The sequence below is a fragment of the Anastrepha ludens genome, chromosome 5 (genome assembly GCF_028408465.1).
Source record: "Anastrepha ludens isolate Willacy chromosome 5, idAnaLude1.1, whole genome shotgun sequence".
Taxonomy (NCBI): domain Eukaryota; kingdom Metazoa; phylum Arthropoda; class Insecta; order Diptera; family Tephritidae; genus Anastrepha; species Anastrepha ludens.
Window position 1 is genome coordinate 13483055 of NC_071501.1, and position 13872 is coordinate 13496926.

General features: G+C 38.6%; 2 protein-coding genes across 3 annotated transcripts in view; one reads left to right on the forward strand and one right to left on the reverse strand.

Annotated features, from left to right (window-relative positions):
• LOC128865260 (trifunctional purine biosynthetic protein adenosine-3) overlaps positions 1-10811 on the reverse strand; it is a 32943-nt gene extending 22132 nt beyond the window's left edge. The window contains exons 1-2 of one of the 2 annotated variants that reach the window (XM_054105412.1): positions 10359-10811; positions 9849-10215 (exon numbers count right to left, since the gene is read on the reverse strand). In XM_054105412.1, coding sequence (XP_053961387.1) covers positions 9849-10043 — 195 coding nt within the window. In that variant the 5' untranslated portion in view covers positions 10044-10215; positions 10359-10811. Of the gene's footprint in view, positions 1-9848 lie in introns of both variants that reach the window. The other variant, XM_054105411.1, reaches the window with a different exon arrangement.
• LOC128865261 (pupal cuticle protein) lies at positions 758-2054 on the forward strand. Its single transcript, XM_054105413.1, has 2 exons — positions 758-1057; positions 1181-2054. The coding sequence occupies exons 1-2, from the start codon at positions 1046-1048 to the stop codon at positions 1835-1837; spliced, it is 669 nt and encodes a 222-aa protein (XP_053961388.1). The 5' UTR covers positions 758-1045; the 3' UTR covers positions 1838-2054.
• Positions 10812-13872: the final 3061 nt, after the last annotated feature.

Genomic DNA, 13872 nt, shown 5'->3' on the forward strand with positions numbered 1-13872 from the left:
TATAATTAGTTTAACTGTATTTCCTTTTTTAAATGCCTATTAACCTTGAAATATGTCCACTTCGCCTATAAGAATCTATAAAATGCTTTGGCTTAATAAATAAATAAATGAACAACAACTAGACACACTCCACAAAAAGTAGGAAAAGCTTGGCCAAACAGCGAACAGAAGAATGCGCGCCAATTATTATTATTTCTTTTATTATCATTTTAAGTTCTAAAGCTCTTAAAAAATCACCCGATATGTATATAGGAAAAGCAAAACACTGACGTTAGCTGACATTGACTTAGTCAATATATTACAAAATAGGAACAACTACTAGTAAAGCATGCGAATTAAAGTATCAACGCCACGGCGAACAGAAAACAATAACTGCCAAAATGACAACTTCCAAAATAGGCATTTTTCATGTGCGAATTTAGTCAAACCCGTGCAGAACTACTTATCAGCCATAAATCAGCAAAAAAAATGGTCTTGTTGTTGTGCATTGTTTTAGCGCAAACGCTTTGCACACACACACACATACATGAATGCCACTAGCATATCGCCGAGCCAGCGGTCAAGTTGATGCATACTTTTTTACTCCGTTGAAGTGCTTGGCTGTTAATGCTGTTGAGTTATAACACCAAAAAAAATATTTTACGGTTGCATTATGTGGAAATTTTTATTTTATTTCGCTCTAAAACAAAACAGTAATTTTCCAGGCATCCGCTGTGTTTTGACCCCTTACTCTACATGCATACAGACATACGTAGATTTGGCTTTGATACGTTTTGCTTTGTCTGAGCTGCGCCGTTGAACCCACGCAGTTGATTTTTCTAATAGTACAACTGGTCTATCAACTAGCCAGCTAAAAGAATGTTTTAATTTAATTTACAATAGCCATTAATGTTCCAAAGAAGACACCAACTACTTTTGGTCTGAAATGGTTTTGAATCCGACTGCCATTTCATAATGATCGGTATAAAAACGTTGGTAGACAGGTTAAGCACAGCAGTTATAGTTTTGCATTGGAAGTTTGCGCAATATACGGATATACTCAAAAATGAAGCTCCTTGTAAGAAAAGAAGCCAAATTTATTTTTAAAAAATACCAAATTAATTAATTAAAAAAAACCGAATAATTTTACAAAGTGCCTTACAAATACAAACCATTTTAATCAATCAATTCTAATTCTTAGTGTGTTTTCATTATCGCCACTTTGACTGTGCTCACGCACGCACGCAACGATAAATACTACGCCGGGAAATATCGTGCGCCAATAGGAATAGCAAAACACAAACAACCAACGAAAGTGAAAGCCAGTGACGCGAATTTATTGCAGAAGCGCAACGACTACAAACGTCCGAATAGCATCAGCGGCAGTTATGCTGAAGGAAAAGTGCCGATTTTGCAAAATGATCAACAAATGAGAAAGGACGGCAGCTATCATTATCAATATGAGACTGGCAATGGCATTAGCGGCATGGAGCGCGGCACTGGTGGCGTGTCCGTACAAGGCATCTCCAGCTATGTTTCACCCGAAGGTGTACCAATCAAATTATCATACACCGCTGATGAAACCGGCTATCATCCGGTGGGTGATCACATACCAAAGACACCCGATTACGTTTTCCGTGCACTCGAGTATATACGCACACACCCGTTCAAGGTGGCAAAACGTGGCGTAGCGCAGCCGCAGCTGTCTGTTGAGATCGCGCCACCACTACATACACCGGCAAATGCGCGAAACTTCAACTACAAGACAAGCAGCAGCGGCAGAACAAATAGGCCGACGAAGAGTCGGACCCAACGTGGAAATACGCGTAGGTTCAATGATTTAAGACGTCGTTTCTGAAGAGGCTATTTTAAAAGTACCATAAAATGGAGCACTCTTTGACACTTAAGGCGCAAATGCATTGCCTGTATAGAACGAAAGTAACTATTTTCACGTACTTTAACTAAGGGACACATCAACGTACTGATTCATAGTTAAATATATATGTATATACATATGTACATCACCGTTATGAAATAAAAGCTTAATTTGTTTTCAAAACCTACAAGGGTATGAAGGGATGTAGTTTGTTCTTGATTTCTTCACGCAATTCGTTGTTTAAAGATTTTTTAGTCTCATATTTCATATCAACTTCAGGTATGGGCAAAACAAGATAAATGAAACTTTCCAGGGCATCTGTTGCTATTGTAGTTGTAGAGGCTTAAAAAACCCCGCTCAATATTTTGAAGTCATCAGTCGTCGCCCTCTATCTCGTCTAACGGTAGACCCAGGACGAAGGATGTTTTTATAGGGTGGGACCAAAAAGAGAGGAGTGTTAGATGCAGGGCCGTGGAGAGCATATCCGGGCCCCGGGGGAAAATTGCAAATGCGGGCGCTTTCCAATTATGTCTAATTCATATAATTCGGAATTACTCTCGAGTCCGGGCCCCTCTGAGAACTCCGGGCCCGTGGTAAAAAGTCCCCGATCCCACCCCCTCTCGTCGGGCCTGGTTAGATGAATGGGTTTAAGTGTGCATGTGAAGAAATGGTTAGTGTCATGTGGGGTACTAATAAAGAAATGTTTTTCCTTGGCCGATTAAGTAGCGCTTTTGAACGACCAATGCCCCTTTTTGGCCAAATCCTTTTTGTAGCATTACATGTCAGACGAGCAAACCATCTCGTATAGACTGCAGTGACAATGCTACTTGTACTACGTAGTTTGTAGCTTGAGAGGAGTATACCTACAATCTTAAGATGTTAAAAGACGCCCGGCTTTTGCGAGCAATTATGGAATTAGTGGCAACCCCATCAATAGATTTATTCGCCGCTTGGCTATCGGAGTAAATATAGAGTTCTCTGCCTAACCAGATAGCTACCTCATTAATGGCTAGAATTTCAGCCTGATTGTGCTAATAGGTAAACTCCTATTGGGTCATAGGTCGACAAGTTACTATAGGTCTACCTGTCCTTCGAGTACCTTGTGGATTCCATTCAAAGGGCATTCGAGTAATGTCGTTTTCTGCTTTTCTTAAGGTATGGCCAATCCTGTTCCATTTTCGTCGTTTTATGTCCGCAGCAATCACGCTGAAGTTTGTAATGCTGTAAACAGTCCCCAACGTAAACGCAGTCCCCTGTCAGCTGTTGCGATCAAACTAATGAGAACCCCATGTAAATGGAAAATTACTTCCCTTCCGTATCATAGATTTTGTGGCAGGATTTTTGAAAATTCCTACCAGGATTGCTCTCTCCCCACACAGTGTTGCCAAACAGTAGATTTCGAAATCATTTACAAAATAAACTTGGAAAAATTTTAGTTTTTGTTAAAATAACTTAAAAACAATGTTGGAGAATGTTAATTATAGATAAATGAACTATTTGGCTTTGGTTTATTAAACAATGAAAAATTGTAACTGATAACGCGGATGTGTGAAAAAGTGTATAAGCAAAAATATCAATGGCAACATTGTGTAGATACAACCAAGCACTTACGCACACAAACCGATGAATTGTGTAAATATGTAACTAAAAGAACGCAGTTGTTCTCTACGGGATGAGTTTTGCTCAACTTTGTGTTCTCTAGAGGCTGCGGTAAGGGACTAGTACGTAGTCGGTGACTGTTTCCAGCACTATGCGATAGAGCTCTTGGGTCGACCAAAATATTCTACATATAATGCGCAGGTTTTTTTTGCGGGTTAAGGCTACATATCAGATCCGTACAACTAAACTGGTTTGATACTTGTGTTGAAGATCTCAATTTTAGTTTTTTGATTGATGTTCGAAGATTTCCAGATTGTGCGTTGCTTGTGGTAGGCGTTGCGAGCTTTGTTTATGCGTGAGTCTGCGTCTGCATCTGCTCCTCCGTCTTTGGATACGGCACTTCCTAGGTAACAAAATGTCTCTACGTCATCGGTGAGTACCTCGCGGTTATTAATGTTAACGGTAAGAGGTTTAACGTTTGCTGTGTTAAAGCGCATTATTTTAGTTTTGTTGAATTCAGCCTTAAGTCCAATTTTTTCTGCATTTTTTACCAAAGTTTGAAGTTTTCGTTTTGTGGCCTGCAACGTATGCGTAGTAAAGCTTAGCCCAATTCACATAGCTTTTCATGGGGGCTCCATTGAACTCCCTCCGGACAATCTCTGTTTGTCTTTCGTAAAAATTTATCTAGAACTGTGATGAAAAGTAATGGCGTTAGCACACAGCTCTGTGACACTCCATTTGGTATTGCGAATTTTTCACTGAACTTGCATTTATATTATAACGCACACAGTGCTTTGAACCCTTATAAAGCTCGTTTATTAGCTCGATAATTTTGATCGGTACACTACTCTCTTCGAGAGCCTGCCACATTGGACTTCTTTGAATGTTATCAAACGCACGGTTATCAAATGCGATGATTTTAGAGGTGCATTTGTAAATTTGAAATATTATATCATAGTTACTTAAATAGGTATGTAGCTGTGACACTGGGCAAGGAAAATGAATGTATACATATTGAAAACGATGATTCTGAGGATAGCAACTGCCTGGGAAACTCGGTATAAAAATTTTAATTATATAATAGTTTGAGGGAAAAAAGTCCATACAATTTTTACGTAAATGGTTTAAAACTATTTTATGGTCGGTCTTTAGCTCTTGGGCGATGCTACGTTCACTAACATGCTTATCAACTTCGATTACTTCTGCGATTTTATCGACATTTTCGAAGTTATCGACATTTTCTTAGACATCAAAAATGGCTGCACGTAATTGACGAAACCAAAATTGGAGATTCGAACCTACGTACTTGCGAATGGTAGGCACGCACCAACCCATTCGGCTACAGCGGTCGCTTTAAATTACCTTAATTATAATTTGAAATAAATTTGTACAGAAGAACACTAGGCTACAAAATCAAATATAAACTGCCATCATTTTTTTCTAATGTAGTTTGATCTCTAAGTTCTATGTAGACATCGAATATGCTATACCCAAATTTTAAGCCACACTTACGTGATTATGATGACTAATACGTCAATCAAACGTAATAATAAAAGCCTTCACTTTATGCTTCCAAGTATTTTTCTCGCATCAATAGTTTAAGTATAACAGACGAAAGTTCGGTGAACTTCTGACTTTTTTATTGATTTTCGTGCTTTGGGAATCGAACTACACAAAACAAAAGAAAAACATGGTGGCAGTTCAGGATGTAAATGTAAGTTGCTTAGTGTAAACAGATCATATTTTTCAAAGCGTCGTGACGACATTGGCGAAATCTGGTAAAGAGTACTCATGTTAACATAATTTTTATTCGGACACTTAAAAGATATACTTGACCCTTAAAGGTCATTATCCTAGATTTAGCATTAAAGTTCATCCCCAGCTGCCAAGCCTAAAACATTTTTTGCTCCATAAGAGCAAGACGCGGAATCCACGAACCACACGGCTCACATTATTAGTAAATGGTATATAGGCCGCATCGTGCACAATGGTTACATCAACAGTATATCTTTTAATTCTCAGCAGGCTTATGACAGGCACACCTGATTTGATGTATGCCTTCAAACCATATCTGATGTGCCAGTAACCTCAATAAATGAGCAGGCAACTGAAGGTTAATCAATTCACACACCGCTCTGTTTTAGCCTCTCACTTTCTACCAGTTTAACAAAAGGCATGAAATGCAAAATCTTATATACATATATAATAAAGATCCCGCAATACCAACGATCTCTTCACAAGACTTTTCATGTATTTATACAAAACAAAAATTGCTCTCCCTGTATACTAATTCTCAAATTAGATAAGTTTGATTGGTGGCTCTTTCCTTCTGCATATAAATGCTAGGCTTTATTCTCGGCTTATACCAACGATTTACTATCGTCAGTAGTATCCACTCTTTTCTTACAACATCTAAAATAAAAATGTATACTTTATCTAGAAATGTCGTTACATCAGTATACATTTTCTTTATAGGATATTTCGGGCGTTTTAGGCGTTTCCCCTCCAATTTCTGCTGTGAGATTTAATTTGGTGGAGCCCAAAATTTCAAGTTGATTTCGAACGGCAGATGATTTCCATTAAAACTTTGTATGCTAGAAATCGACTCAGAGATTTATAACTGTATCCCAGATCAACTAAAACATATTTACTCACATTTCAGAAACATCTTTTGTATTTGTTCGCTTATACAAGGTATGGCTATTAATGTTTTGATGTTTGACTCTCTTTTGTTTTGAGGGAAAATTAATAATGAAATAAAAAAAATTTTATTAAATTTAAAAAACTGGGGAAACTGCTGCAGAAACTTATAATTTATGGGGGAAAATTTAGGGTCATAAGCGATAGACTTAAAAGTTTTCCAGGTAACCGAAAACACCAGTTTCTACTAATCAGCAACACGCAAATGCTTTTGTTGCATTCGATAACAAAATTTGCCATCACTCCAAAAAGAAGAAAAAGCAAAAACACAAGCGAATGGAAAATTTGCCATGACTAGCAAAAACGGGTAAAAGAAGGCATATCAGCTGAGTTGATTTAGAAATGTTTGTTAGTAATTACCAAGCTTAACGACGACATAGACATAGCGCAGCGAATAAAGATCCAGCGGCTACGTTGGCTGGGTCATGTCGTCCGAATGGATACAAACGCTCCGGCTCTGAAAGTATTCGATGCGGCACCAGCTGGTGGTAGCAGAGGAAGAGGAAGGATCAGGTGGAGAAAGACTTGACTTCACTTGGTGTGTCCAACTGGCGCCGGTTAGTACGAGAAAGAAACGACTGGCGCACTTCGTTAAACTCGATGATTAACACGACAAGGGAATCGAAAGCTTCGAACTCAAAAATCATCGATTGATACTCCTTGCGCTCGATGAGTACACTAAAAGTGTAGAGCAGTGCCGGATAGGGTATCTAACTGTTAATAAAACAGCAGAGCAATAAACGAAAACAGCGCGATTTAGTGGATATCAACTGATTTATGGTAAACAAAGCATGCGAAAAATTGGTGCAGGCAAGTAAAATGAGCCGAAGGGATTTATTTGAAGAAGTTGAAGACTCTAATAAGAGTCGCTGGTCACTGATGATTCAAGTGATTCATCCTTAGAAGACGAGATAATATGCAAATTTTTGTAGTAGAAAAAAAAGAACCAAGACATTGTTTCAAGGAAATAATAATCCACATCCACAGACAAGGAGTTACAAATTCATTTTAGAGTAAATTGGGATATTTTCCATTATCTTGCGAAAATGTTTGAAATCTATATATTTCAAAACAAATAATTGATTTTCACCGATATTATTAAAACTTTATTATGAATAAAATCATACATATAAAATATGTTTACCTTTTGAGCTACATGAAAAATGGTTCAAAAAGTGAAGAAGCGACTTGAGCGAAATCCCTGACGGAGAGCCAATCAAATGTCGAAAGAATTGAAAATATCTGACCGTACATCCGCCGCATACTGAAAGATCATCTCAAAGTCAAGCCTTACAAGATCAAAAGGCACATTATTTCACACCAAAACGTAATGGTTTGGGCCACTGTAACCGCAGATGGGCGCTCTCAAATCGTTTTCATCGAGCCTGGCGTCAAGGTAAATGCGGTATATTCTCGGGAAAGTATTCTGGAGGTTGCTTTGAAGCCGAGCTACTTCAATAGCCAAAAATAAATCCACTTTTCTATTCGGTAAATAAAATCCATATGTTTAAAATTCACATCGTTTTGTTCAGTTTTCCTCTTGTATTCCCGCCTGATACGCTGCCAAAAATAGCTGTTTACGTGAGCTGCACTAACTTGCACCAGATATAAAGTTGGTGTAGTCAGTGCCGAAAAGTGTAAGTTACTCAAAAAACACAGCTCAGAATAACTAATAGTGAAGAACAGGTTAAACGCAAACTTTTTCTGCACTAGAGTACTTTAGAGCTTTTTTTAGAAACAATTCGGTTATGCAGTTTTATAGCCCATTGATTGTTGGCATAATAAATTGTAAGTCTCAAGTGGCACAAAAATTGCCTCGTGAGCATTTTCCCCATGCAATATAACGAATGGTCGACATTTTTTTTATATGGAAGAAGACAATCAATAAATCATCTTGGCATTACAATCCGGGGTGGACCATTGCCTCCTCTACAATACGCCTCCATTCTTCTCGACAGTCCACTTTCGCTCTATGTTGTGAGATTTTCATCTTTCGTATGTCGTCTTTTACGTCCTGCAACCATCGTCTCCTTGGCCGGTCTCTCATTCTTGATCCTTCAGGGTTTTAGATTAGATTTGTGGGGGGTTGGACAAGTCCAAGCCCTCAGTCAAGATACCATTGTACTACCCTTCAGGGTTCAAATACTTTGTTTGTCGTTCTTTTGCTGCTCATTCTTAAAACGTGTCCATACCAGCGTAATCTTTGAGGCTTTATAAGCCGCGCTACATTTCGCAATTAAAACACTGAGCTCGTGGTACTGTATACGGTATGTACCGTCTGCTAATCGTATAGGGCCGATTACTCTGAAAGAAGACACCCAAAGTCATAATCAGAAAAAAACTTGTCAAAAATCAACGGATAGAGGATGGCTCCATATGTACAAGTCCACGCAAGTGGTGAAAGGCACTGATTGGCATTCACTTCTTCGATTCTTCTGCATACGGTCCAAGTAGCTCACAACTTCACAAGTATCCGCTGGGTAGCTTCCGAACAATTGAGCCGTATTTTGAATAGAAATAGTAAAACCCGAAAGAATCTAAACTTTTACATGTTTTATTTCAAAAAAGTGCGTGTAGCGTAGTACACATAACACAAGTGAAACTTTCAAGGGAAGAGGGAGAGACCCGAGAGAGAATGAGAGAGAGAGAGAATATATATCGAAATAAATTCACAACATTTGCAGAGAATACAAATAGGCAAAATTTACGGAGAAGGGTCGACCGGAGTAGGTAAATGCCGGGCACAAACCGTGGCAACAACGCGCACTGCTCCTAGCGTTTAACACCCGCACGAACGCAGCGATTCCAGGGCCGCAGCAACGGCACAAATTACCGCAAGGCAATACCAATAAATCCGACACCGGAATGAATAGCACTTTCCAGTACGCACAAGCACTAGCCAGGAAACGGAAATAAGCGCCAAAAAGTATGCACAAAAAAAAACGCCAAAAAAATTCGGTCCAAAAAACGCCTCCAAACAGTAGGCACCGAGGAAATATAACGCCAAAAAGTAGGCATCAAAAATATAATATATTTCCTACAAGTTTGCACCAACAAACAAGCGCGAAAAAGTAGGCAGTTTTATTTCTCACTAGAAATTAGCAACCACAAGGAAAAACTCAGGAAAAATAGCCTAAAGTGTATCTAAGATATATATAAGGTATAGCTCTCTCTCTCCTTATCCTCTATGTTACATCTTTTTTCTCTCTCGTGGAACGAAAATGCCCAAAACGTTGCATGGCCTTGAAATTTTACTCTCCATTCTCGCTCGTCCATCGACGCCTAAGAAGTTTCACTTAAAAAAACATGAGGACGACACGTTTGAAAGACCCTTTATGCAAGAAATTTAAATAAAATAATTTACAGCTTCAGACGCGTTATTTAATATCCACCCCTCGTATGTAAATAAATTTGTACACTCCTCCATTATCGTTAATTTACAGAATTCTATGTCGCTACTCGCGTTTGACGCTTTCTCACCCAATAAAACTGTTTGAAGCCGGTGAAAACCAAATAGCCCGACTGCTGATACGACCGCCCACCACAAATGAACGTCAGCGTTAACACAGTCGGCGCATTTTTGTGTTTGTAAAAGCTAATATTTAATTAGTTTTAGTGAAATATTGTAAATTTCCAAACATTTGCTTTTGAAAGCAGGCAAATCGACGGCGAAAAACAAAAACAAAACACATACCTTAAAATCTTTCGCATTTACGCCAACAAGATTAGAACACTTCGGCACTTGGGCAATGCCATGGCTACCAGGTAGTGCATAGATTTTAACCACCTGCTCACTCTGCGACAGTTTCCAGCAAATCGCGTGCTCACGGCCACCACTGCCGACAACCAACAATTGCTTACCACCAACAAGCGTTGTTTTTGAAGACATTTTGACACTTTTTTGTTTTTTGTTTTATATTTTATATTTTGTATTTGTTTTTTTATATGTTTCTAAAAACTTTTCAAGTATCTTCTTAATAAAATTTGGCACAAGAACTTAATTTTATTGGAATTGATTGCGTTAAAGCGTCAACAACGAAGCAAACTACAAATGAATGGCGCTAATGTGCAATTTTTTAACAAATCAATAACGTCACTTCGCGTACTTAATTCTGTTATTTGCTCAACAAAGTATACATAACAGCACACATTTGTATGTAGCCTATGTGTGTATGTATGTACGTATTTATGTGTATGCGTTTACTTGAGTTGTCTGGCAAAATGTGATCGCAGCGATCGCGCTCTGTAGAGTTAGTAAGTCGCTCGCAGAAACCCACGTGTTTCACAGTTCATATGTATGACACGTTTTTTAATGTTTTTTTTTTAATTTTTTTTTTTCTTCTTTCTTTTTTTTTGTAGTACGCGTATAGTCTGCAAAACGCGTCGTTTCTTAGTTTCAAGCAGAAACTCTACAAGAAATGTGATGGAAGTTGGAATAATTCAAACCACTTCAAACTTGATACTCTTGGATTTTTATGACTCGCAGCGGTACAATGGAGTAGGTAGATAAATGGTAGGCAGTTAAGTAGCCAAACAAAAGTACAAGTTTGTAATGAGCCACGGAGTTAAATAAAATAAAAGGTACGAATTAGAGCGCCACCGAGAACCAGAACCGATGCCAACGGTTGGCAAATGAACACTGAATCTTCTACGCTTCGTCGTCGTATACCCACATAAAAAGGGATGATGGAGGTATGATAATGAATAGCGGCTGCTTGTTGAGCGTTTAATAGACACCACTGACAAATCGACTCAGTTAACTTGTTTTTGTTTTTTTGTTTCTTATTTTTTTCATTTTCAATTTTGTTTAAAAACGCACGTAATCTTTCCATTTCATGTATGTATGTATGTACAGATGCATATGTATGTTTAAAATTACACACACATTGTATGTACATATGTATGTATTGTTGTAAAGCGTCTCTCCATTCAAGCCACATTACTCGACGACGATCATATGCGATCGCAACACATTCGCCGGCACCATCGGCCAGCAAACGTGGTCAACGAAAATATATCACACTGATAACGGAGCTTAGCATAATCAGCACAAATTTATTTTTAAGTATTTTTGTTTAAACATTTACGTAGGTATATAGGAAGTGGTGCATACGTATGCACGCACGAATGTGTATTCCATAATATTTTTAGTTGTAAATTTCTAGTATTCTAGTATTTCTATTGCCCATGGAGTGTGCACATATGTACATACATACATACATACGTATGCATGCATTTATCTCTCTCTCTTGCAATTCTCACCGTGCTAAACACACTGATAGCCGCACTCGAAACCAGCGGCTAATGTTGACCACTGCCAGCGATCGCAAGCGCAGCACAATGGATTTTCCAATAGGGGCACACCAATTATTTTATTCAAATACAAATTCACCCTTAATTTGTTTTTATGATCAGGCAATGTCAAAACGTCATTCAAGGTTTATAATTTTATCGTGCGTGAAGTTCACAGACAAACAGCGTTTGGAAATTATTAAGAGCTAGTAATGAATCTCCCGAGTCGTTGGTTGTAACTGTAGATCGAGAAAAAGATGTATACATACACTTGTGTTCAAAATAATAGTAGGAGAAGTGAAGTTAGCAGAAGTAAAATGTATACATTCTGTCAAAAAAATATCCGGAATTTTTCATTTAGAAAGGGCGCGGTACACATATATCTAATTTTTTTTTGCTGGTATGTTGGTACAACTGTCCTCCATAGTGTCGCAGAGTTTGAGCGTAATTTGTCAATTAGCTTGTTTTTGACATTTATTTGATCGCAGGTGTATTCTGCGATTTTCACTATGGATAAAAATATCGAACACAGAATTTGTCTTAAACTTTCTATTTTGAACAGGATTTCGTTTGCCGAATCGTTTAAAATGTTGCAGAAAGCCTATGGCGAGTGTGCTTCAGCAAAAACACGGGTCTACGAGTGGTATAAGGCTTTTGCAGAGGGCCGAGAAGTCGTGGAAGATATGCCCCGGATGAAAACGTCGACAAAGTCAAGGAAATAATGTTGGAAAACCATCATTTAAGTTTGAGGGAGGTAGCTCGTGACCTTAGCGTGCCTCACGAATCAATTCGCAACATTTTACATCATCAATTGGGGATGAAACGCGTCTCTGCTCGACTCGTTCCAAGAGAGTTGAATTTCTTTCAAAAAATTCATCGGAAGAAGGTGGCTGAGGACATGCTTGAGCAAGTGAATTCGGACCCAACGTTTATCCAGCGCATCATAACAGATGATAAGACTTGGGCATATGAGTTTGACATGCATACCAGTTAACAGACGCCTGAATGGCGCAATGCACATGAGCCGAAAAACAAAAAATCACGCCAAAGTCGGTCAAAAGTGAAAGTCATGCTACTCGTTTTTATTGATTATCATGGTGTTGTGTCCTGGCATTCATTTCAAATGATTCTGCGGTAAATAAAGAATATAATTTTGAAGTTATGCGACGTTTGAGAAAGAATTTGCTTAGGAAACGGCCCAATTTGTGGAAAGAAAACTCATGGATCTTGCACCATGATAACGCATCGTCTCACAACGCTCATATTGTGAGCACTTTTTTGAAAAAAAAAAACTGTTAAATATCATCGAACAACCACCGTATTTAGCCTCCTGTGACTTTTTCCTTTCCCAAAACTTAAATTGCCACACCGCGGACCTCGTTAGAGGTCATTAAGGAGAATTCGCTGAAGCGACTATCGTCGTTTTACTACCACTGTTATCGGGTGATGTCTGTTTTTTTCAGATTCATTTGGTCAGATCCAAGTATAACAGTAAAATTTTTTTCTCTATGTCTGAGATTTCATTAATTTGCTGTAGAAAAGGCTTACCGAAAGAGCGAACTAAAACTGGGCATTCGCATAAATAGTGGAAATGACTTTCCTTCACCCCTTCCGCTTGACCGCTTCTGCAGATGAGATTGAATGGAAGATTATGTCTGGCTGCATGATCTCCTACCTTCAGCGAGAGCAACCTAGTGCATGTGTTTCATTGCTTCCATCTTCTTTCGGCTAAAGCATAGTAGTGTGCAGCAATGAATGTTTTTATTGTATTGAATGGGGTAGCAGCTGCCACCGCCTCTGCTATGCCTAGTGCCGAACCTTTTCTTGCTCGCTCATCTTCTATCTCTTTACCCTCTATATCCCTATGGCCGTAAACCCATATCAGAGTAATTTGAGGCCTATGACCAAACAATTCTAGTTCCTCCCTACACTGTAAAACTAGTTTGGATGAAATGGGATTGGAATCTAACGCCTTGATAGCTGCTTGACTGTCTGAAAAGATAGCTGCACTTGCACTAATTTCTTTTAGTGTTTTAGTGATTTGGAAGCTGATTGCTCAAGTTCTGCCTGGAACACTCTGGCATCGGGTTCCGAATAGAGGCCCGCTCCCACACCACAGTTCATTTTAGAACCGTCAGCGTAGATTTTGACATCGACGCTACCAATCACTTTCCCTTTCCTCCACTCAGCTCTCGGTGGAAAACGTACCGTAAAGTCTTTATTGAAGTAGTGAGGGTCCCTGTAGGAGGATCTTTGCTGTGACCGTACGATTTTGTTATAATTTCAAGTTTAGTAATTTGTGTTGGATTCTTCTTTGATTATAACTTGTGGAAGTCGTCGAAGCATCGATTTGTTGATTAAGTTTTTCATAATATTTTGAATAATTTTTGACCATTTGGCATTAATCGCCATTCTAAGGCTTTTGG